Source organism: Geotrypetes seraphini, chromosome 3 (genome assembly GCF_902459505.1).
Source record: "Geotrypetes seraphini chromosome 3, aGeoSer1.1, whole genome shotgun sequence".
In the NCBI taxonomy this organism is placed as follows: domain Eukaryota; kingdom Metazoa; phylum Chordata; class Amphibia; order Gymnophiona; family Dermophiidae; genus Geotrypetes; species Geotrypetes seraphini.
In genome coordinates, this window is record NC_047086.1 from 268,382,943 (window position 1) to 268,405,387 (window position 22,445).

Genomic DNA, 22,445 nt, shown 5'->3' on the forward strand with positions numbered 1-22,445 from the left:
GCTTGACCTCGGTCCCGGGAAAGATGATGGAAGCGCTGATTAAGGACAGCATCTGGGAACACATCGAAAACACTGGGCAGCTAAAGCCGAGCCAGCATGGCTTCTGCAAGGGCAGATCATGCCTCACAAACTTGTTATACTTCTTTGAGGGGGTAAACAGCCAGGTGGATAAAGGGGAACCTATAGACATCATTTACCTTGACTTCCAAAAAGCCTTCGACAAGGTACCACACGAAAGACTGCTAAAGAAGTTATGGAACCACGGGGTGCAAGGGGAGGTCCACCGATGGATCAAAAACTGGCTGGCGGATAGGAAACAGAGGGTTGGAGTAAAGGGCGATTACTCAGACTGGCAATGGGTCACGAGTGGAGTTCTGCAGGGGTCGGTGCTGGGACCGCTCCTGTTCAATATATTTATTAACGACTTGGAGGCAGGAACAAAATGTGAGGTTATCAAATTTGCGGACGACACCAAACTATACAGCAGGGTTGAAAACACAGAGGACTGCAAAGACCTTCCAAAAGATCTGACAGCGCTGGAAGAGTGGGCCAAAAAGTGGCAAATGAGCTTCAACATAGGGAAATGCAAGGTCATGCATGTAGGGAAAAAGAACCCGATGTTCACTTACAAAATGGGGGGATCACCGCTAGGAGTGAGTAACCTTGAAAGAGACCTGGGAGTGATGGTAGACACATCATTGAAGGTGTCGGCGCAGTGCGCCACAGCCTCAAGGAAGGCAAACAGAATGTTGGGCATCATTAAGAAGGGTATCACGTCCAGGACGAAGGAAGTCATCCTGCCACTGTACCGTGCAATGGTGCGCCCGCACCTGGAGTACTGTGTCCAGTATTGGTCGCCGTACCTCAAGAATGACATGGCAGTACTTGAGAGAGTCCAGAGAAGAGCAACTAAGCTAATAAAGGGTATGGAGGACCTCTCGTATACTGACATACTGAAGAAGCAGGGGCTTTTCTCCCTGGAAAAGCGGAGACTTAGAGGGGACATAATAGAAACCTTCAAGATCATGAAGGGCATAGAAAGAGTAGACAGGGACAGATTTTTTAAATTATGGGGAACCACAAGTACTAGGGGGCACTCAGAGAAATTGAAAGGGGAAAGGTTTAGAACAAACGCCAGGAAGTTCTTTTTCACCCAGAGGGTGGTGGATACATGGAACGCGCTACCGGAGGAAGTGATAAGCAGGAGCACGCTACAGGGCTTCAAAGAAGGATTGGATAGGTATCTGGAGGACAAAGGGATTGAGGGGTACAGATAGGAGTAGAGGTAGGTTATAGGGATAGGATTAGAGGACTAGAGACAGTTACATAATTAGTCAGGGACACTGTTCAGGCAATTAGGCCTGAAGGGCCGCCGCGGGTGCGGACCGCTGGGCAAGATGGACCTCTGGTCTGCCTCAGCGGAGGCAACTTCTTATGTTCTTATGAATGATTTAAATTAGATGTGCTCTCCTTGGGCATATAACATGATACATTTGCAGGAGAAAATACATTTTAATAATGCTAGCACATGACTCAGTTATCAGGGAGAGGCTGAACCTGTCTAATCTACTGTGTTTATAAACCTACAGTAGTCTGGCTTTTCTTAGGGAACCTAAAGGTCCAACTCCTAGCACACTGTGGAGCAAAGCTCTATCCATGATGATATGGAAATCTAATGATTATATTTTTAAGACTAATGTCTTGAAATAATTGTGTGGGAGGGGATGGAGAGGGAAGGTTTAGGTATTATTTGTGTGGGAGGGGATGGAGAGGGAAGGTTTAGGTATTATATGCATATCTGTCTTTTGATTTCCCGTTGGCTTTATCTTATTGCTAAACTTTTACCATGAAGTAGTACAACTAAACAAATTTGGAAAAAGGTCGAAGTCTGGTGAACACATTGTTGCTATTGATGAAAATTGGGTCAGAGACTTTGAGCCGGAGCTGAAATCACAGTCCAATGAGTGGAGAGCTCCATATTTCCCAAAACCCAAAAAGTTTTGATGAGCTCAATCAAAAGTCAAACAAATGATGATTTTTGCTTATCAAGTTTCAAGTTTTCAAGTTTTTGTTAGCATTTGATGAATCGCTTATTCAAGTTGCTAAGCGATTTACAACTACATAAAATAGTGTTATATAATTTAAACAAAGTAACTTCAAACTAACAGATCTAAGACAGACACAAAACAGAGGGATAGAGGGGCAAAGTTATATGTTCTAGGTTCAAGAAAAAAGATAAAAACAAGGAAAAAACAATAGAATGGGTAAAAGACAGCCAAAATCTTCATCTAAAATTAGATATTAAATGCGTCTTTAAAAAGATAACTTTTAAGAAATTTTTTAATTGGTTAAGGTCTTTTTCCTCTCTAATATACTGGGGAAGTGAGTTCCACAGTTGGGGGGCCATTACTGAGAACATATCCTGTCTTCTAATACCTATAATTTTCAATGAAGGGACCATTAGGAGATTTTGAGATGTCGAACAAAGGGACCGGGAAGTATTATGGGGGATGAGCATTCTGTCAATAAATTGAGGTTCTTTAAAGGTTTTAAATACTAAAAGTAGTATTTTGAATGTAATGCGGTGACTAATCGGAAGCCAATGAGAGTTGATTAGCAGAGGGGTGACATGATCATATTTTTTACCATTGTGGATGAGTTTAATGGCCGTGTTTTGTATTATTTGGAGACGTCTTTTTTCCTTTTGTGTAATGTTGATTAGAAGAGAGTTACAATAATCGAGTCTGGCTATGATAAGAGAGTGAATTAATATATTAATAGATTTGGGTTCGAGAAATTTGGAGATAGAGCGTATCATACGTAGTTTGTAAAAGCATATTTTAACTGTATTACTAATATGGTCGTGAACCGAAAGTTTATCATCGACGATAACGCCTAAGATTTTTAGAGAAGACACTAACTCTAAGGGGATATTGTTAAGGATGAAAGCATTGATTTAGTTTTTTGAATGTTTAAGGCTAGTTTGTTAGAGTTAAGCCAATTTTTTATGATCTCAAGTTTCTTATTGATTGCATTTATTTCTTCTATGTTTTCTGGATTTAGCGGGTGTAGAAGTTGTATATCGTTCGTGTAAGTATATGTGGTAAAGCCTATTGACTGACAGATGCTCAATAATGGAGAAAGGAAAATATTGAACAGTAAAGGGGAAAGAATGGAACCTTGGGGAATACCATAAGTTAAAGAATAGGCTTTGGAATTTGTCTCATTGTATCTAACCGTAGATGAACAGTTGGAGAGAAATGAAATGAACCACTTTAAGACTTGGTCAGCGATACCTATGGATTCTAGTCTTTCGAGCAGTAGATCATGATCAATTGTATCGAAAGCTGCGGTTAGGTCTAATGGGAAGAGAATTACAGATTTATGATGGTCTAGGTAGTAGTGAATGTTTGTTATCAGTCCTAACATTGAATATTCTGTGTTGTGAAATTTCCGAAATCCCGTCTGATTCGGGTGGAGTACGTTTGTGGATTCAACAAAGTCGGAGAGCTGGTCAAATACCAGTCTTTCTGTTAGTTTGGCAAGAAATGGTATATTGGCAATGGGGCGATAGTTCAACACTTCGTCCAAACTGATTTTATGGTCTTTTAGTATTGGGGTAATAATGGCAGTTTTCCAGGAAAGAGGGACCGTACTTGTAAGTAGGCTTTTTTGAACAAGAGAATGAATGAAAGGGCCAAAGCAAGAAAATAATTTTTTGAGAAAGAACAGGGTGATAATTTCTGAACGAGATCCTTTAATATTAATTTTTTTAAAGAGGGATTCTATATCATTTATGGAAGGAATCTTGAAATTAGCACATTTGGCTATGGGTAAAAATTTAGTTTTGAGATTGTCTGCAGAATTTCCTGTTAAGCTAGGATTAAAAGTGTTTCGGATGTTACTGATTTTTTTACAGAAGTAATCTGCCAATTCTTGGGCCATGAGTTGACTCATTTGTTTATTGTTTTTTCTATGAGTAATCGGGGTAATGGATTTTAGAATGGAATATAAAATGGAAGGATTTTTTGCTTTGGAAATTTTTTTGGAATAATAGTTGCTTTTGGCGCAGTTAATTTTCTTTTTATAGAGGGAAGCTTGTTCTTTATAGAGTTGTAGGTTTATATAAGATTTTGTGTGTCGCCATTTTCTTTCCAGTGATCATAATTGTTTTTTAAGGAGAGAAAGTTCGTCAGTGTACCAAGGGTTGGATAGTTTACGGGGGGAAATTGTTTTGGAAATTAGTGGTACTTTGTTATCTAGGAGAGACTGTAAAGTTGCGTTCCAAATTAGAAGTTGTTCTTCAAGTGAATCAGAGTTGGGGATTAGGGCAAGCTGATTAAATGAAAGGAGGATATCGGGTAATTCTAATTTTGAGTAGTCCCGGAATGAGACCTTTTCATGTTCTGGAGGTGTTTGTAATGATGTACCTTTTTGTGAATAGAGGTTTAGTAATATAAAGTAGTGGTCAGACCAGGGCACAGGTGAAATGTACGGGTCCGAATGAGTTAGGAATTGGGATTTGGGTATAAGAATCATATCCAACGTGTGGTTAGTAGAGTGTGTTGGATTCTGAATTATTGTTTGCAGATTTAATGTCTTAATATGGGTAAGAATATCTTTGGTGATTGAGTTGGTTGGATCATCGAAGTGGATATTGAAATCTCCTAGAATCAGAGGGTAAGATGTAGCAGAGCAGAAATCAAAGATTAAGTTTTGAAGCAGAGTTAGATTATTTTGCCCTATGGGGGGGGGACATATATTAAGAGAAGGTAAATTTTAGGGTTGAGATTAAGTTTGACGTGAAGATATTCGATAGCAGCATTTCCAGTAGAAAGGTCACAGGCATTAATTAAATTATTGTGGAAAATGATAGCTAAACCACCTCCTTTACGGTTATGGCGGTGATTCCATTGATAGGCATAATTTGGTGGACAACAGAAGGAAAAGTAAGCTTCATCACCGTCAGTAAGCCAGGTTTCGGTGATGCAGAAAATATGTAAACCCTGTAAAAGGATGGCGTCTTTTATAAAATGATATTTACCTTTAATGGATCTGGCATTAATGAGACCTAATTTTAAGCATGTGTTTTGTAAAGTCTGGTTCTTGTGGGAAGAGAAAGAGGTACCTACTGGTGTGTGATTCGAAGACTTCGGTGAAGTTGGGATTTCCAAAATTGTAGGTAAACGAGTACTAGTGGTTCTATGGCTCAATGGTCGGTGGCCCTGATGGACTGGGATATTAGTATAATGTGAGGACATGATAGGGTCTTTAAAGGCGCTAGTGTAACAATTCAATAGGCCAAACACTAAAATATACAAGAAGAGAAAAGTTTTAAATCTATATATCTTTAGAGATGGAACTGAAATATTCAATTTAATTTTCAGAGTGGGGGTGCCCTCCGTTTGCGCATAAAGGAGCAAACTAAGGAGCAGATTCTGCTCCTTATGCACGCTCCTTCGGCGTGCACCGCAGAGAGCCTGAATAAATAGTGCATGGGCTGACCTGGATTGGGGGCGGAGTCCGGCGGGCTGCCGCAAAGCTGCGGCAGAGGAGAAAGAAGCAGAGAAAGCTACAAAGTAAAATATAATAGCAAGTAAATAAAACTATAAAACTCTAAAACAGCTTTAAAATAAGGTTCCTTAGTGGAGTAGTGGCTGGTGCAGAAGTGCTGTAGGCATCATTATCACAGAAGTATCACAGCAGTGTATTATTGTGATTTTTTTGCAAAAAATATGCAGAAAAATGCACAAAACCCGACCTCAGTTGTTCTTGGCTGGACCACTCATTCTTCACAACAACGCTCATCATTGAAAAACTACGCAAATATGGCTGGGAGGTGTTACCTCAGTCCAGACATGAGTCTACCAGACTTCGACCTTTATCCAAAGTTGAAACAACCTATGCGTGCACATCGTTTTGCATCTCTGGAAGAGCTTTCTTCTGTCATTACCCAAGCTATTCGGCAACTGAACAAAAACAGTGTCTTGGATGGAATAATGAAGCTTCCCGGACATTGAGACTTGGTCATTGTAAAGCAGGGAGACTATATTGAAGGATTGTAAAGAAATACTTGAAAAAAAATAAAACATATAATAAAAAAATAGGGTGCATTATTTATGAAATGACCCTCATATATTAGATACATTGTGGTACATTAGATAGACTGGGAGCCCATCGGGACAGACAGAGAAAAATGCTTGAATAAATTCATGTAAACTGTTCTAAGCTCTCCTGGGAGAACAGTATAGAAAAGTGAGTGAGTTAATAAATAAATATTACAGCAATGGCAGCATAGTTTGGGCTCCTACAAAGAACTAGCTATTTTCTCCAAAATTTGAAACTTGCTGTGGACAAAAACACGTGTTGCCTCATCAGTGGTGCCTTTGATGATTATTATTAGTCATCTTGGACCAGTCAGTGCACAAGGCAGGCAGATGTATCTTCCACACTTGTCGGTCTTATATTTCATCAACTGCTTTTGATCAATTGCAGGTCTTCCTGGGCCTCTTTTCCCTTCTGTTTCCAGTTTATGGCATTTTCTCCCTCACATTGCATGGTCAGATTTTAGTGGTAGTCAGCTACAAAAGTATTTCAATCTAACCAGCTTTCTGTGTAGGCTTGGTTGACCTGATCCTGTACCACACCATTAATGTGAAAGAATCTACAGACATGGTATTAATACACTGTACTATGCTTCTATTTTGAAATCAGCACAGACTTATTTCTTATAACAGGGAGATATCAATCATATTAAATGATTTATAGACAAGAGTGGAGAGGAAAAGAAAGATCTGATTAGTAAAATGAAGGAGTTCATTCTTTGCAACCACATATCTGAGAAAGAACTGAAGATGGCCAAGGCTTCCAAGCACGTAAGATTTTCATATGATGGGTGGGGGGGGAGGGTGTCTCGAAAGGATCTCCTGCACTTATCCCCTCTTTTATGAAACTGTGCTTGCAGTTTGTAGTGCAGAGAGCCACGCTGAATGGCCTGTGCTGCTCCCGACACAGTTTCATAAAAGGCCTTAGTAGTGAAAAAATGTAATGTTTATCTTGTGGCAATGCTTAGGTTTTTTTTTTCTTTTTTGTAACCTTGCTTCAAATGTAGTATTTTTTCCTCTTTTAATAATAATAATAATAACAGTTTATATACCGCAATACCGTTAAGTTCTATGCGGTTTACAATAGATTAAGCGAGGTACAAATTGATTGAATTTAAGAGGGGGGAAGAGGAGAGTTAATAGGACCGGAAATGCGTTGTTGAGGAGAAAGAGATTAATAGGACAGAGGAATCACTATGGAGGAGAAAGAAGATGAGTGGGTCAGTTGTCTAGATACTTTAGGAACAGTTGAGTTTTTAGACGTTTTCTGAATTCCTCATAAGTAGTGGGCGAAAGCAGTTGATCTAGGTCTTTACTCCACAATGCTGCTTGATGTGAAAGAAGGTGTTCATGGTGTTTTTTTAGTTTACAACCTCTAACTGGGGGGGGAATCGAAGTAGGAATGAGAGCTTCTCTTGTGACTGTTGACAGAGAAGGAGAAAAGGTCAATTATGTATTTAGGGGCAAGTCCGTTTAGCGCTTTAAAGCAGAAGTAGGCGAATTGAAACTTTATGCGTGCTTCCATCGGTAGCCAATGTAACTGCCGGTAGTAGGGTGATACATGATCTAATTTCTTTAGTCCGAAGATTAATCTGACTGCTGCATTTTGCATTAGTTGTACACGTCGCATATTTTTTTGGGAAATAGCTAAGTAGGCGATGTTACAGTAGTTAAGTTGACTTAGTACGAGAGATTGGACCAGGGTTCTGAATGCCGACGTATCGAAATAAGCTTTAATGGATCTGAGTTTCCAGACAGTAAAGAAACCCTTTCTGATTAAGGAGTCCACCTGATCTTTCATGGTTAGGCATTGATCTAGAGTTACGCCTAGTATCTTTATGGTGGGCTGGATGGGGTGATTAAGTTCATTGATGCATAGAGGTTCGTGATCAAGGAACGGGCCTTGCGGAGGGCCCGGGAGTTGGGTACGGTGACCTGGGAGGGTCATCGCCTGGAATTTTATCAGGATCTGGCTGCTAGCACCCTACAGAAGCGGCGCTCCTTCCGGGAGATCACCAAAGCTCTCCAGCGGGGCAATCTCCGTTATCGTTGGACATATCCCTTCGGTGTGGTTATTACCATTAATGGGGTCCATACCAGGGTTGTGACTGTACGAGAAGCACGTGAACTGCTGTTGAAAGCGGGCATTGAGGTGCCGGAGGTGTTGGGCCCGGAGCAACGGGACAGGGTCAGCCCTGGTAGGCCCTCTGCCCCTTCTGGATGGCAGCGTGTGGAGCGTGGTGCTCGAGGGAGCCGTGGAGGTCCGGGTGGTGGAACCTCCCCTCCTGCAGTGGCTTCTACCTCTTCAGGACTCCCTTGAAATGTGCTAGCTGTGGGTACTATCTCCCTGTGTGAATGGCTTGTGCCTATGCCCCTTGGGGGGAGGGTATAAAAGATGTGCCTTAGGGCTAGGAGGCACCCGGGCTCGGGTGGCTGGAGGGGGATAGATGGTTGTTGTACCTGGTTTGTTGCTCCTTTGAAAAGTGACTTTGCCTGGTGAGTTGGGGGCAGTTGTGGGATGGGGATGGTTGTTGGTGGGTGGGCTGTTTGTCTATGGGGATCAGTTTGCTGTATGTCTTGGGCTGTGTAAAGGGCGTTGGGGACTGTTAACTTCCGGGTTTGTACATGGGAGGTTTGGCTGCTCCCATTGTGGGGGTTGGGGATGGAGGGTTGTGGTGGGTGGGTGCGGGGTGGGATGGGGTGGGGTTGGGCTGTGGGGGGTGACAGTTCTTGACTTGGGGGTTCTTCTTTCCATACTTTATTTTTGGGCCTTGGGTACCTGTTGGGTTTCTTTTTCTCTCTATGGCTGGTATTAAGTTTATCTCTTATAATGTTAGGGGGCTTAACTCTCCCCATAAACGGAAGGCTTTATTTCGGGAGCTGGTCCGTCTGAGGGCTTCCGTATGCTTTGTCCAGGAAACACATTTGTTACGGTCTCACGAGACTCTGGTCCGTGACCCCCGATTCCCTACCGCACTCTGGGCATCTCGGGCGGGTCGCTCCAAGACGGGTGGGGTGGGGATTCTATTTAGTAAGCACCTGAGGTGTGAAGTTAAAAGGGTGGTGCGGGACCCTCAGGGTCGCTATATTATGGTGGAGGTGCTGTTGGAGGGCTGTCTGTATTCCTTGGTTAATGTTTACGCTCCCAATGAGGGTCAGGGCTCTTTTGTTTGGGACCTGGCGACCAGGATTTTGCAGTTTAAGGGTGGGGCCTTAATCTTGGGTGGGGATTTCAATCTTACTGTCACACCGCACTTGGACAACTCTGGGTCTGCTGGGGGCTATGGTAGACGAGATCAGAACCTATTGCGGGCTGCGCTCCGGGAACTTAATGTGGAGGATGGGTGGCGATGGTTGCACCCTCGGGTACGAGACTATTCTTATTTTTCGCGGGTACATGCTTCTTATTCCAGGATTGACTATATTTTTGTTGAACGGGGTCTCCTTCGCAGAGTGGAGAGGGCGGGCATTGAGCGGACCACTTGGTCCGATCACGCGCCTGTTTGGCTACAGCTTGCTGGTACGGGTGGTGGGGTTGGGCAGAAATACTGGCGTTTCAATGACAGCTTGCTGGATGATTCTTCGGTAGCGGATCAAATTGAAGGGTGGATTCAGGATTATTTCACGGATAATTTGGAGTGTGGGGCCTCCCCAGAATCTGTCTGGGAAGGATTGAAAGTTACCCTCAGGGGTCGACTGATTTCTTTGGCATCCTTCCGGCGCAAACGCCAGCGGGAGGAAGTGGATGCCCTGTTGGCCATAATTGGGAGACTTGAGGGGATCCATAAGTGCCAGCCCTGGAATGTAACTGTGAGCAGCCAGTTACAGAAGGCGCGTAGTGACTTGCATGCTCTTGAACTCGACCGCTTGCGTTTCAACCTTCAGTTATTACAGCAAAAGTACTTTGAGTTCTCCAATAAGGCTAGTCGTTTAGTCGCTCACCGGTTGAAGGTGCGTCGTTCTCAGAACCATATCTTGGCTCTCCGGACGGCTTCCGGGGAGCTTCTTCATAGGGAAGATGCAATGCGGGCACGTTTTGTTGAGTATTATGGTAAGTTGTATACCCCTGAGGCGGAGGGTACCCCCCTTGATCGGGAGCGTTATATCGAGTCGGCCTCTTTGCCTCGGATAGCGGAGGTTGATGTGGAACGCCTGGATAGACCCCTTTCAGTTCTGGAAGCGACTGGGCTTTGCGCTCTATGCATGTGGGTAAATCTCCTAGGTTGGACGGTTTTACGGTGCGTTATTATAAACGCTTCCAACATTTGTTGTTGCCCCCGTTGGTGACTTTTCTTAATTCTTTGCAAGGGGGGGGTCAATTACCCTTTTTCATGCGCTTGGCGGGGGTTACAGTGTTGGCTAAGGAGGGGAAAGATCCTGCGCGCTGTGAGTCTTATCGCCCAATCTCTCTGTTGGGGGTGGATACAAAAATTTTTACACGGGTCTTAGCGGATCGCCTGATGAGTTGGATTCCCCGTTTGATTCATCCTGACCAGACGGGCTTTGTGGTGGGACAGCAGGTTGGGGATAGTGTTCGGAGAGTTTATAATTTGCTGGAGTTGGCTCGGACCCGGGGGGGGACGACACTGTGTTTCTTTCTATAGATGCCGAGAAGGCTTTCGATAGGGTTTCTTGGCCATTTTTGTTTCAGGTCTTGGAGGCTGTAGGGTTGGGGCCCCGCTTGAGGGAATGGATCCGTATTTTATATACTAATCCGCTGGCCTGTGTTAAAGTGAATGGGGGGTACTCTGCTACTTTCCCCTTATTTCGGGGTACCCGGCAGGGTTGCCCCCCATCTCCTATCTTGTTCGCGTTGGTGGTGGAGCCCCTTGCACAGCGGATCCGCGCCAGCGCCCGCATTCAGGGAGTCCATACTCCTTCTGGGGACTACAAAGTGAATTTGTTTGCGGACGATATGCTTTTTACGGTGGAGGACCCGGATACCTCTTTGCCTGCAGTGTTGGAGGAATTGAAGGAGTTCGGGGCGGTGTCAGGTTTTCGGGTCAATGTTGGGAAATCGGAAGTGTTGAATGTGAATTTGTCGGCGGATCGGGTGGGGGAGCTAAAGCGACGGTTTCCTTTTCGGTGGGTTAAACACTCTTTGAGATATTTGGGGGTGTATTTTGGGCCTCCTGGTTCGAATTTGTTTGTCCTTAATTATCTTCCTTTGTTTCGTCGTATTCGTTTGGACTTGGTCAGCTGGGATAGTTATTATTTTTCTTGGCTGGGGCGAATAGAGGTAGTTAAAATGATGATTCTGCCTCGCCTCCTCTTTTTCTTTCAGGCTCTACCCTTGTGGATCCCGCGGAGGCTGTTAGAAGGGGTACAGCGGAGCCTTCTCCACTTTATTTGGGCGGGAAAAAGACCGCGGGTGAGTCGCCGAGTCTTGTATTTGGGCAAGGGCGAGGGTGGGTTGGCGGTACCTAATGTGCTGAAGTATTACCAGGCAGCGCAGCTGCGAGCACTCTTGGAGTGGCAGACTCAAGCCCCGAAACTCTGGGTGGACCTTGAACAGGGCTTGGAGGGGGATGTGCCCTTACTACATCTGCCGTGGGTCCCGGGGAGTGGGGGGGGGGGGGTAGATGTCGGATGTCCTCCGTCCGGACAGCGATGCGGGTGTGGAGAGCGGTGCGCTGTGTGCTTTTACAGGGGCGGCAATATTCTTGGTATGCCCCTTTGCGCTTTAATCCTGAGTTTATTCCGGGAAGGGGGGCCGGGGTGTTTAAGAGGTGGGAGGCTCAGGGTTTGGTTTGTTTGGGACAATTTTGCGATTTGGAAACGAAGAGGGTGAGGTCTTTTGGGGAGCTCCAGCCTCGCTACCAGTTGTTGCCCCGGGATATTTTCCCCTATTTGCAGGTGGTTCACTATGTTCAAGCCATGGCATAGAGGGAGATATACAAAGATGGATAGGCAAATGGCTGGAAAACAGGAAGCAGAGAGTGGGCATAAATGGGAAGTTCTCCGACTGGGAGAAAGTGACTAGTGGTGTACCCCAAGGCTCGGTACTTGGGCCGATCCTTTTTAATATTTATATCAATGACCTGGAAAACGGAACATCCAGCGAGATCATCAAGTTTGCAGACGACACAAAACTCTGCCGGGCAATCAGATCGCAGGAGGACAGTGAGGAACTCCAGAGCGACTTGTGTCGGTTAGAAAAATGGGCGGAGAAATGGCAGATGAAGTTCAACGTGGAGAAATGCAAGGTAATGCATTTAGGCAGTAAAAATAAGGAATACGAGTACAGAATGTCAGGTGCAACTCTGGGAAAAAGTGAACAAGAAAGGGATCTGGGTGTACTGATAGATAGGACCCTGAAGCCATCGGCACAATGCGCGGCAGCGGCAAATAAGGCAAATAGAATGTTGGGCATGATAAAGAAAGGAATCTCGAGTAGATCGGAGAAAGTTATAATGCCGCTTTATAGGGCAATGGTCAGACCCCACTTGGAATACTGCGTCCAACATTGGTCTCCCTACTTAAAGAAGGATATAAAACTGCTGGAGAGGGTGCAGAGACGAGCAACTAAACTAGTGAAGGGTATGGAGAAACTGGAATATGAGGATCGACTTAAAACACTGGGATTGTTCTCCCTTGAGAAAAGGAGACTGCGTGGGGATATGATCGAAACCTTCAAAATACTGAAAGGAATCGACAAAATAGAGCAGAAAAAACTATTTACATTGTCCAATTTGACACGGACAAGAGGACATGAAATGAAGCTAAGGGGGGGCAAGTTCAGGACTAATATCAGGAAGTTCTGCTTCACACAGAGAGTGGTTGACATCTGGAATACTCTCCCAGGGGAGATTATTGCGGAATCGACAGTCCTAGGCTTCAAAAGCAAACTAGATGCATATCTCCTTGAGAGAGGCATATAAAGATATGGTTGGCTATAAAATAAGCCAGGTGTATACCTAGCAGGGCCTCCGCGTGTGCGGATCGCCGGACTTGATGGACCGAAGGTCTGATCCGGAGATGGCGCTTCTTATGTTCTTATGTTCTTATGTTCTCTGGTTTCCTGACTGAGATGATGGGGGGTAAAACAGGATTTGAGCTTTTATTGGGCCCTGTGGTTCGGAAGGGAGCTCTGTCGGCGATCTACAAGTGTTTGAATTCTGGGGGGGTGAGTGTATTGCCTTATGTGACGTCCTGGGAGGGTGATTGGGGTGCCCCTATCCCGAGGGAGGTGTGGGTGGAAATTTGGCGGGCGATCTCTTCTTCTGGTATTGCTACTTTGATTGTGGAAAATGGGTTTAAGGTTCTGCTCCGGTGGTATTATACCCCCCTGATATTGGCCAAGATGGGGAGGGGGGGTGGGGGTCTCTGTTGGAGGGGTTGTGGGGAAGTAGGCTCATATCTTCATATGTGGTGGTCCTGTAGGATTGTGCGGGATTTTTGGATCGAAATTTTTGATCATATCTCTGTCATTCTGCAGCAGAGGATTCCAGCGGACTGGCGTCATGCCTTGTTGTTTTGGCATGAGCTGGACCTGGAACGGGGAGAATCCACCTTTTGCATTTTAGCTCTTACTGCTGCCCGCTTGCTTTTGGCCTCTAGGTGGAAGCAACTGGTACCTCCATCATGGCAGGAGGTGGAATTGAAGTTGCACCAGTGGCAACTCTTGTACCGCCTTACAGCGGCTCAGCATGGGCTCCGCCATAGCTTTGCTCATATATGGAGGAATTTTCGCTCTCTTACTTGACTTCTGTGGGACATCTACTGTGGGGGGTGGGTCTATTTGGTCTATGCTTTCCTTTCGGGGTACCTTTTTCTTTACTTATTGTTCTTTGAACCTTTCCTGTCCACTGTTGGAGTGGGAGTCTGGGCTTGTCACCGGGGGTGGGGGGGGGAAGGGCTTGGGACGTTGTTGATTCTGTATTTTTGCATATTTTATTGTACATCATTGTTTTTCTTGTTTTGTTCTTGAGAGCCTGATTATTGATTGCCTTTGTTTTCGATTGTGATGTGTACTGCCTTGCTCTCTTGTGCATTTTCTTTATTAATAAAAATTTCAATTATAAAAAAAAAAAGAAAGATGGTTGAAGCACTGATTAAAGATAGCATAGTCCGGCTCTTGGATACACACAACCTGATGAAAGCCAGTCAACATGGCTTCAGGAAAGGGAAATCATGTTTAACGAATTTACTTCAATTTTTTGAGACCGTGAACCAACAAATTGATAGTGGAGAACTGATGGACATAATATACTTAGACTTCCAGAAAGCGTTCGACAAAGTTCCACACGAAAGACTTCTCAGGAAACTACAAAGCCATGGAATAGAGGGGGATGTACAAAGATGGATAGGCAAATGGCTGGAAAACAGAATACAGAGAGTGAGCATAAATGGGAAGTTCTCCGACTGGGAGAAAGTGACTAGTGGTGTACCACAGAGCTCGGTACTTGGGCCGATCTTATTTAATATTTATATCAATGACCTAGAAGAAGGAACATCCGGTGAGATCATCAAGTTTGCAAACAACACAAAGCTATGTTGGGCAATCAGATCGCAGAAGGATAGCGAGGAACCCCAGAGCGATTTGTGTCAGTTAGAGAAATGGGCAGAGAAATGGCAGATGAAGTTTAATGTGGAGAAATGCAAAGTAATGCATTTAGGCAGTAAGAATAAGGAACACGAATATAGAATGTCAGGTGCAATTCTGGGTAAGAGCGAACAAGAAAAGGACCTGGATGTACTGATAGATAGGACCCTGAAACCGTCACCACAATGTGCGGTGGCGGCGAAGAAAGCAAATAGAATGTTGGGCATGATAAAGAAGGGAATCACGAGTAGATCGGAGAGGGTCATAATGCCACTTTATAGAGCAATGGTCAGACCCCACTTGGAATACTGCGTCCAACATTGGTCTCCCAACCTAAAGAAGGATATAAAACTGCTGGAGAGGGTGCAGAGATGAGCAACGAACTAGTAAAAGGGATGGAGAAACTGGAATACGAGGATCTAAAGAGACTGGGATTGTTCTCTCTTGAGAAAAGGAGACTGCGAGGGGATATGATCGAGACCTTCAAAATACTGAAAGGAATCGACAAAATAGAGCAGAAAAAATTATTTACGTTGTCCAATTTGACACAGAAAAGAGGACACGGAATGAAGCTAAGGGGGGACAAGTCCAGGACAAATATCAGGAAGTTCTGCTTCATGCAGAGAGTGGTTGACACCTGGAATGCTCTCCCAGAGGAGGTTATTGCGGAATCGACCGTCCTAGGATTCAAAAGCATAGAAGGATATGGGTGACTAAAAATTACACCAGGTGTACACCTGGCAGGGTCTCCGAGTGTGCAGATTGCCGGACTTGATGGATTGAAGGTCTGATCCGGAGATGGCGCTTCTTATGATCTTATGTTGGCTGCTTATTCTTATAATATGCCAGCATTAGGACATTTAAAGCACGAATAACACTTCTCAAATGACTGCCATTACACATATAGGGCCTCTTCTATCAAACTGCGCTAGCAGTTTGTAACACGGTGAGACGTGCTGAATGGCCCGCGCTGCTCCCGACGTTCATAGAGTTCCTATGAGCGGCGGGAGCAGCGCGGGTCATTCAGCGCAGCTCTCTGTGCTAAAAACTGCTAGTGCAGTTTGATAGAAGTGGCTCATAGTTTATATATATGAGTCCCAATATTTTATATATTCTATGTACATTTATATGTGTCATTTATATTTAAATATTCTGCAGCACTGGAGATATGTAAAGTGCTGCTGAATATAAGAATTTGAAACATCTATATTAGTTATTTTACTGAAAATTGACATCAATATTTCAAAATCACGTTGATAATATTAGACAACTTACTGTATACCAAATCGTTCATATTTGCTGATCATGAAAGCATCTATTGTGAGTGCATTCAGAATTATTGCTGGATAGAGAATGTACTTCTCAAAACACTGCAACGACATATAAAGTTTCTCAAACCACATTAGGTAGGCAGCATCTAAAAAGAAATCAAAATATAATTACTTTTTTTCAAAATTATTTTTACTACCTAAATAATACTAAAAATGAATAACCCTTAGTATGACCTAAGCTATTAACTGTTATTTAATAAATATGTATTAGTATGTTTACTTCAAATAATAGATTTTTACTTTTTTCTTAGAATATCCCATATTGGGTCAGACAGAAGCATCATAATATTTCTTAGTCTTAGAACATAAGAACATAAGAATTGCTGCTGCTGGACAGACCAGTGGTCCATCGTGCCCAGCAGTCTGCTTACGTGGCAGCCCTTAGGTCAAAGACCAGTGCCCTAATTGAGTCTAGCCTTACCTGCGTTCAGGTTCAGCATGAACTTTACTCTACACTTTACTCTACACAACCCCACACGAACAACCAGAAACAAAAACTTGAAAATGGCAGGGAGAACTAGAAGCATGAACGACTACTTCGGAAAATTGCAAGCCATGAATATGAGGGTGAAATACTCACGTGGATTAAAAACTGGCTGGAGCATAGGAAACAGAGAGTGGGGGTAAATGGACAATACTCGGACTGGAAGAGCGTCACCAGTGGGGTGTCGCAGGGCTCGTGCTCTTTAACATCTTTATAAATGATCTGGACATACGTACGAAGAGCAAGGTGATTAAATTTGCGGATGATACAAAGTTATTCAGAGTAGTAAAGACGCAGGGGGATTGCAAAGATCTGCAACGTGACATAATCAAGCTCGAGGAATGGGCATCAACATGGCAGATGAGGTTCAACGTGGATAAGTGTAAAGTGATGCATGTCGGTAACAAAAATCTCATTCACGAATACAGGATGTCCGGGGCGTTACTTGAAGAGACCTCCCAGGAAAGGGACTTGGGAGTTCTGATCAACAAGTCGATGAAGCCGTCCACACAATGTGCGGCGGCAGCAAAAATGGCAAACAGAATGCTAGGAATGATAAAGAAGGGGATCACAAACAGATCAGAGAAGGTTATCATGCCGCTGTACCAGGCCATGGTAAGCCCTCACCTGGAGTACTGCGTCCAGCACTGGTCGCCGTACCTGAAGAAGGACATGGTACTACTCGAAAGAGTCCAGAGAAGAGCGACTAAGATGGTTAAGGGGCTGGAGGAGCTGCCGTACAGCGAAAGATTAGAGAAACTGGACCTCTTCTCTCTCGAATAGAGGAGATTGAGAGGGGACATGATCGAAACATTCAAGGTACTGAAGGGGATAGATTTAGTAGATAAGGACAGGTTGTTCACCCTCTCCAAGGTAGGGAGAACAAGAGGGCACTCTCTAAAGTTGAAAGGGGATAGATTCCGTACAAACGTAAGGAAGTTCTTCTTCACCCAGAGAGTGGTAGAAAGCTGGAACGCCCTTCCAGAGGCTGTTATAGGGGAAAACATCCTCCAAGGATTCAAGACTAAGTTAGACAAGTTTCTGTTGAACAAGAACGTGCGCTGGTAGGGCTTGTCTCAGTTAGGGTGCTGGTCTAAGACCAGAGGGCCGCCGCGTGAGTGGACTGCTGGGCATGATGGACCACTGGTCTGACTCAGCAGTGGCAATTCTTATGTTCTTATGTTCACCAAGACTAAAATCAAGATCGGCATTCCAGTCACCGAAGGGATCCAGGGGATGGCCACGGCCTACGTACAGGTGGAGGATAACCCAGGATGGTGGACAGAGGTCTCTGTGCAGACCGAGGCAATCCCCCAGCAGTACACTACAGTCTCCACACAGACAGAAGAGGTGGGCCAGCTAGATGGCGACATCTTACAGGAACTGAGGAGCCTAAGGGAGGAGGTGAAGCGCTTGAGAAGTATCCGGGAAGATGAGGCTTTCATCGACGGAGTCATCCAGGAGCTGTCCCAAATCATCGAGCAGGCGCAAGACAAGACCATCCTCGAGACACCCAAACCGTCCAAACTTACAGATTTGAAACCAACGATTGGGGTACAGGAAGAGGCTGGAGACGCTGACTCCTGGCAGCTGGTAACCTCCTCCACAGGCAAGCACAGAAGATCTTCCCCTTTTTCAGTTTCTTTTTTTTTTTTTAATTCTTTATTTAAATTTTTAAAATAAACAGCAATTGTGCTTAACAGGCAACATACGATATTAATACATCCAATATTTCTATTAGTAATCTTAATATGTCAAAAAGGTAATACAAAGATAAGTCCATTTTCCTATTGGATCAATAATATAACAAAAAGAAGAAACCCATACTTTTTTTTTTTTAAACATAGTCCTCAATATAGGAGGAGACAGAGAAAGAAATTCTTCCAGGAAAGATCACATATTAGCAATTTAAAGGGAAATTAAGTGAAAACCAATGGCTATAATAATAATAATAATTTTATTCTTATATACCGCCATACCCAACGAGTTCTAGGCGGTTCACATCAATTAGGTTAGGATCCGCATTGACATGCAGATTTACAACAATTTATCAGGTTTACAACATAATTAGCCGAGCTTGGCAGATGAAGAAGGAGGAGGGTAGAAGAGAAGGGGGAAAGAAGTGATCAAGGAGGAGCTGAGCCGAGCAAAGGCCAGGCGATTACCGGAAGGGGGGGGTTAGGGGTCTTGTTTGCTGAATAGGTGAGTTTTGAGTAGTTTTCTAAAGCCGAGGTAAGTGGGGGCCTCCAGTATCATTTGGGCTAGCCATGGGTTCAGCTTGGCTGCTTGGAAGGCAAAGGTTTTGTCTAGGAATCTTTTGAGGTGACACAGCTTTAGCGAAGGGAAGACGAACAGCTGAATTCGCGGGATTTCTTGTAGGAGCAGTAGAGGTTAAAGTGGGGATTGATGTATCTTGGTGAATAGCCATTTACCGATTTGTAACAGAAGCATGAGAACTTGAAGAGCACTCTGGATTCGAAAGGCAGCCAGTGGAGTTTGTGGTAGAACGGGGTGATATGTTCCCATTTCTTTAGGCCATAGATGAGGCGAACGGTGGTGTTCTGGATCATTTTTAGTCTCCTGGTAATTTTCTTCGTGGAGTTCAGGTAGATAATATTGCAGTAGTCTAGGATGCTTAGAATGGAGGCTTGCACTAGTAGGCGGAACGAAGTGTCATCGAAGTATTTTTTATAGTGCAGAGTTTCCAGAGTGCCGAGAAGCATTTCTTGACTATGAGGTCGGTGTGATTTTCTAGGGATAAATTTTTGTCAAACGTGACTCCCAGGATTTTTATGGTATGTTCGAGGGGGAAAGTCATTCCTTTCAGTTGAATTGTAGTGTCCCTGATTTTATCTTTGGGGGTGGCTAGAAAAAATTTTGTTTTATCAGGGTTTGGTTTCAGTCTGAATGATAGCATCCAGAGTTCAATCTGGTTGAGGATGTTTGTGATGTATTCGAGTAGTTCTGGTGAAAAACTGGTTAGAGGGATGGCTATTGTGATGTCATCTGTGTAGATGAAAAATTTCAGCTTGAGGGTATGTAGGAGGTTACCTAGGGAGGCCAGGTAGATATTGAACAGAGTGGGGGATAGGGGGGAGCCCTGCGGGACACTGCAGATGTTGTCCCAGCTATATGAGAAAGAGTTATTCTTGAGTACCTTGTAGGATCTATTTTTTAGGAACCCCTGAAACCAGTTGAGGACCTGATTGGAGATGCCAATGTGTGCCAGGCATTCCAGGAGAATGGTGTGGTCGACCAGGTCAAAGGCACTGCTCAAATCTAGTTGTATGATTAAGGCACTAGAGCCTTGACTAAAGAGCGTTTGGAGATGGTCAAGAAGGGCGGCTATGATGGTTTCCGTGCTGTGATCCGCGCGGAAGCCAGATTGGTTGTCGCTTCGGATGTTGAATTTTTCTAGGTATTTGGAGAGCTCAGCTTGTACCACCCCTTCTGCTATTTTGGTGAATAAGGGGATGCTTGCAATCGGTCTGTAGTTTGATGGGGAATTTGGTGATTCTTTTGTGTTTTTTATGATAGGGGTAATCATAATTTGGCCTTGCTCTGGTGGGAAGTTTCCTGTGGACAATAGGGAGTTAACCCATCTCATCATGTTTGCTTTGAAGAGGCTCGGGGCGGTTTTCATGATGTTTAATAGACTTGAGTTATACCGAAAGTCACTATGGTGCAAAAGAAACTCCTTTTCCTTCTAAAAAGAAACGTAATTGTTGCAAATCATAAAAAATATATCTATTGTTTTGAAATACAACAAAACATTTACAAGGAAATCTTAATTGAAAAGAGGCTCCTAATGATACAACTTTTTCCCTATATGTAAGAAATTCTTTCCTTCTGGTCTGAGTCCATTTTGAAACATCCGGGTATATATATATTCTTTCTCCCAAAAAAGAAACCTGTTTTAGACCATAATACAATTTCAAAATCATTTCTTTATCCTGATGAAATACCAGGGATACTATCAAGATAGCTCGTCCGGACAATTCAAGATTAGATGATTCCAAGAAGGTTGTTAAATCTTGTTCAGTAGTTGTCTCAGTCTCTTTTATTGTCCTTTTTAGATAATAAATCTTCTGCAAAGGTGGTATATTTATTTCCGTAATTTTTAATATAGAAACCATGAAATCCTTAAATAATTCCCTAGGAGTTTTAAATTTAGACATAGAAAAATTTAAAATCCTCAAATTTAAATTCCTATTTTGATTTTCCAAATTTTCAATTTTACGAAGAAGAAAAACATTATCCTTTGCATGCTGGTTATTTAAAGATTTAATCTCAGTTATAGATTTTTCAATATCTCCCACTTGTTTCATTTGGTCATGACAAACAGTTTCCAATTTGTTAACTTTAGAAGAAACTTCAGCCATTAAAGAAATAAATCCAGTACATACTGTTTGAAGGTTTTCAATTGCTCCCCACAGTGAATCCAGTGTAACCACTGCCGGTTTCACAAGCGGCTTGAGTTGAGGTAACCCGGGTTCCCGTTCTCCTTCCCGGGTTTCACCTCCCCCGCACTCACCACCGCTTGCCTGCAGTGCTCCTCCTCCTTCTGTTCTTCTCTCCGGGGTAACCTGCAACGGCATTTCCTCCTGAGTCAGCCATTGCCGAGATCCCTCCACAGGAAGGCCAAGATCCGTTGCCCCACTCGGAGGAGGAGGAGGGTCAGGTCCCAGAGGGCTCAGCGATGCGTCGCTGTCCAAGCTGAGCTGTTCCTGGAGCTCAGCTGCGGATCTGCCCAACGCCATCGGGACTGTAAAAGATGTAATTACAGCTTGACGCGGAGTCGAAGTCGCGGCTAGAGGTAGAGGGATATCCCTCTGCCGTCCCCTCCTCTTAGGCATCGGAAACAACTTTAAGTAGAAAAACGCTACCGAAGGTAAAGTTATCGCTGCTAGAGCGGGAGCCTGGACTCACACGTCCACTCTAGTCGCCATCTTGTCTCCTCTTTGCTCTCAGTTTCTTTTTCTTGCAGACAGGGCAGTTTTACATCAACCCCACAAATCACCTTGAGGAACAGATTCCAGCTTTTACAGGAAGGAACTGCCAATGAGGTACAGGAAGATGTCCAACAGATGGCTCCAGTTCTGGGGACAACAGATCAGCTCCCCCCGAAGAAGCGCAGAGTGGTAGTCATTGGGGACTCTATGCTGAGGGGCACCGAGGGACCAATTTGCAGACTGGATATGCAATCAAGAGAGGTTTGCTGTCTACCAGGAGCCAGGATCCGAGATGTCACCGCCTGCCTAGATAGACTTATCAAGCCCCCAAGACCACTTCCCCATGCTTCTCATCCATGTCGGAACGAACGACACTGCCAGGAACACCCCGGAGAACATACCTAAAGACTTTGGAGCTCTGGGTGAGAAGCTGAAGCGGATGGGAGCACAGGTAGTCTTCTTCTCGATCCTCCCAGTAAGAGGTAAGGGAAGAGCCAGGGAAGAACGTATCCAGTGGACAAACAAGTGGCTACACGGGTGGTGCAAGGGGATGAACTTTGGATTCCTAAACCATGGAGAGGCACTGCAGGGACTTCAGGGATCAGATGGACTCCACCTGACCAGAAGGGGTAAGAACGTCTTTGGACACAGACTAGCCCGCCTGCTTCATAGGGCTTTAATCTAGGTAAGTTGGGGGAGGGTACCCACTCACATACCGGCGCGGGTAGGAACCATCCTGGCGAGGTAAGTTACAACTCCATTTCTGAGTCCGAGGTAAGTACACACATTGAAAACAATACTATAGGAGTCACACTAACTCAGGCAGGAAATTCTCCACAGGGACTTAGCAAACATAAGGTATGGAGGGCTATGTACGTTAATGCACACAGTTTAGGCAATAAAATTCTGGATTTAGAGACGGAAATAATGAACGCCGACCTAGACGTGGTGGCGATATGCGAGACTTGGTTCACGGATTCACATGGGTGGGATATGGCTATACCGGGTTACAATTTACTTCGTTGAGAC

The 22,445-nt window shown here is 44.2% G+C and overlaps 1 protein-coding gene across 1 annotated transcript in view; it reads right to left on the bottom strand.

The window, feature by feature from the left end:
• The window catches only part of PCNX2 (pecanex 2), a 1,104,481-nt gene that overhangs the window by 461,965 nt on the left and 620,071 nt on the right, over window positions 1-22,445 (bottom strand). The window contains 1 exon segment of the mRNA XM_033937641.1: window positions 15,925-16,066. Coding sequence (XP_033793532.1) covers window positions 15,925-16,066 — 142 coding nt within the window.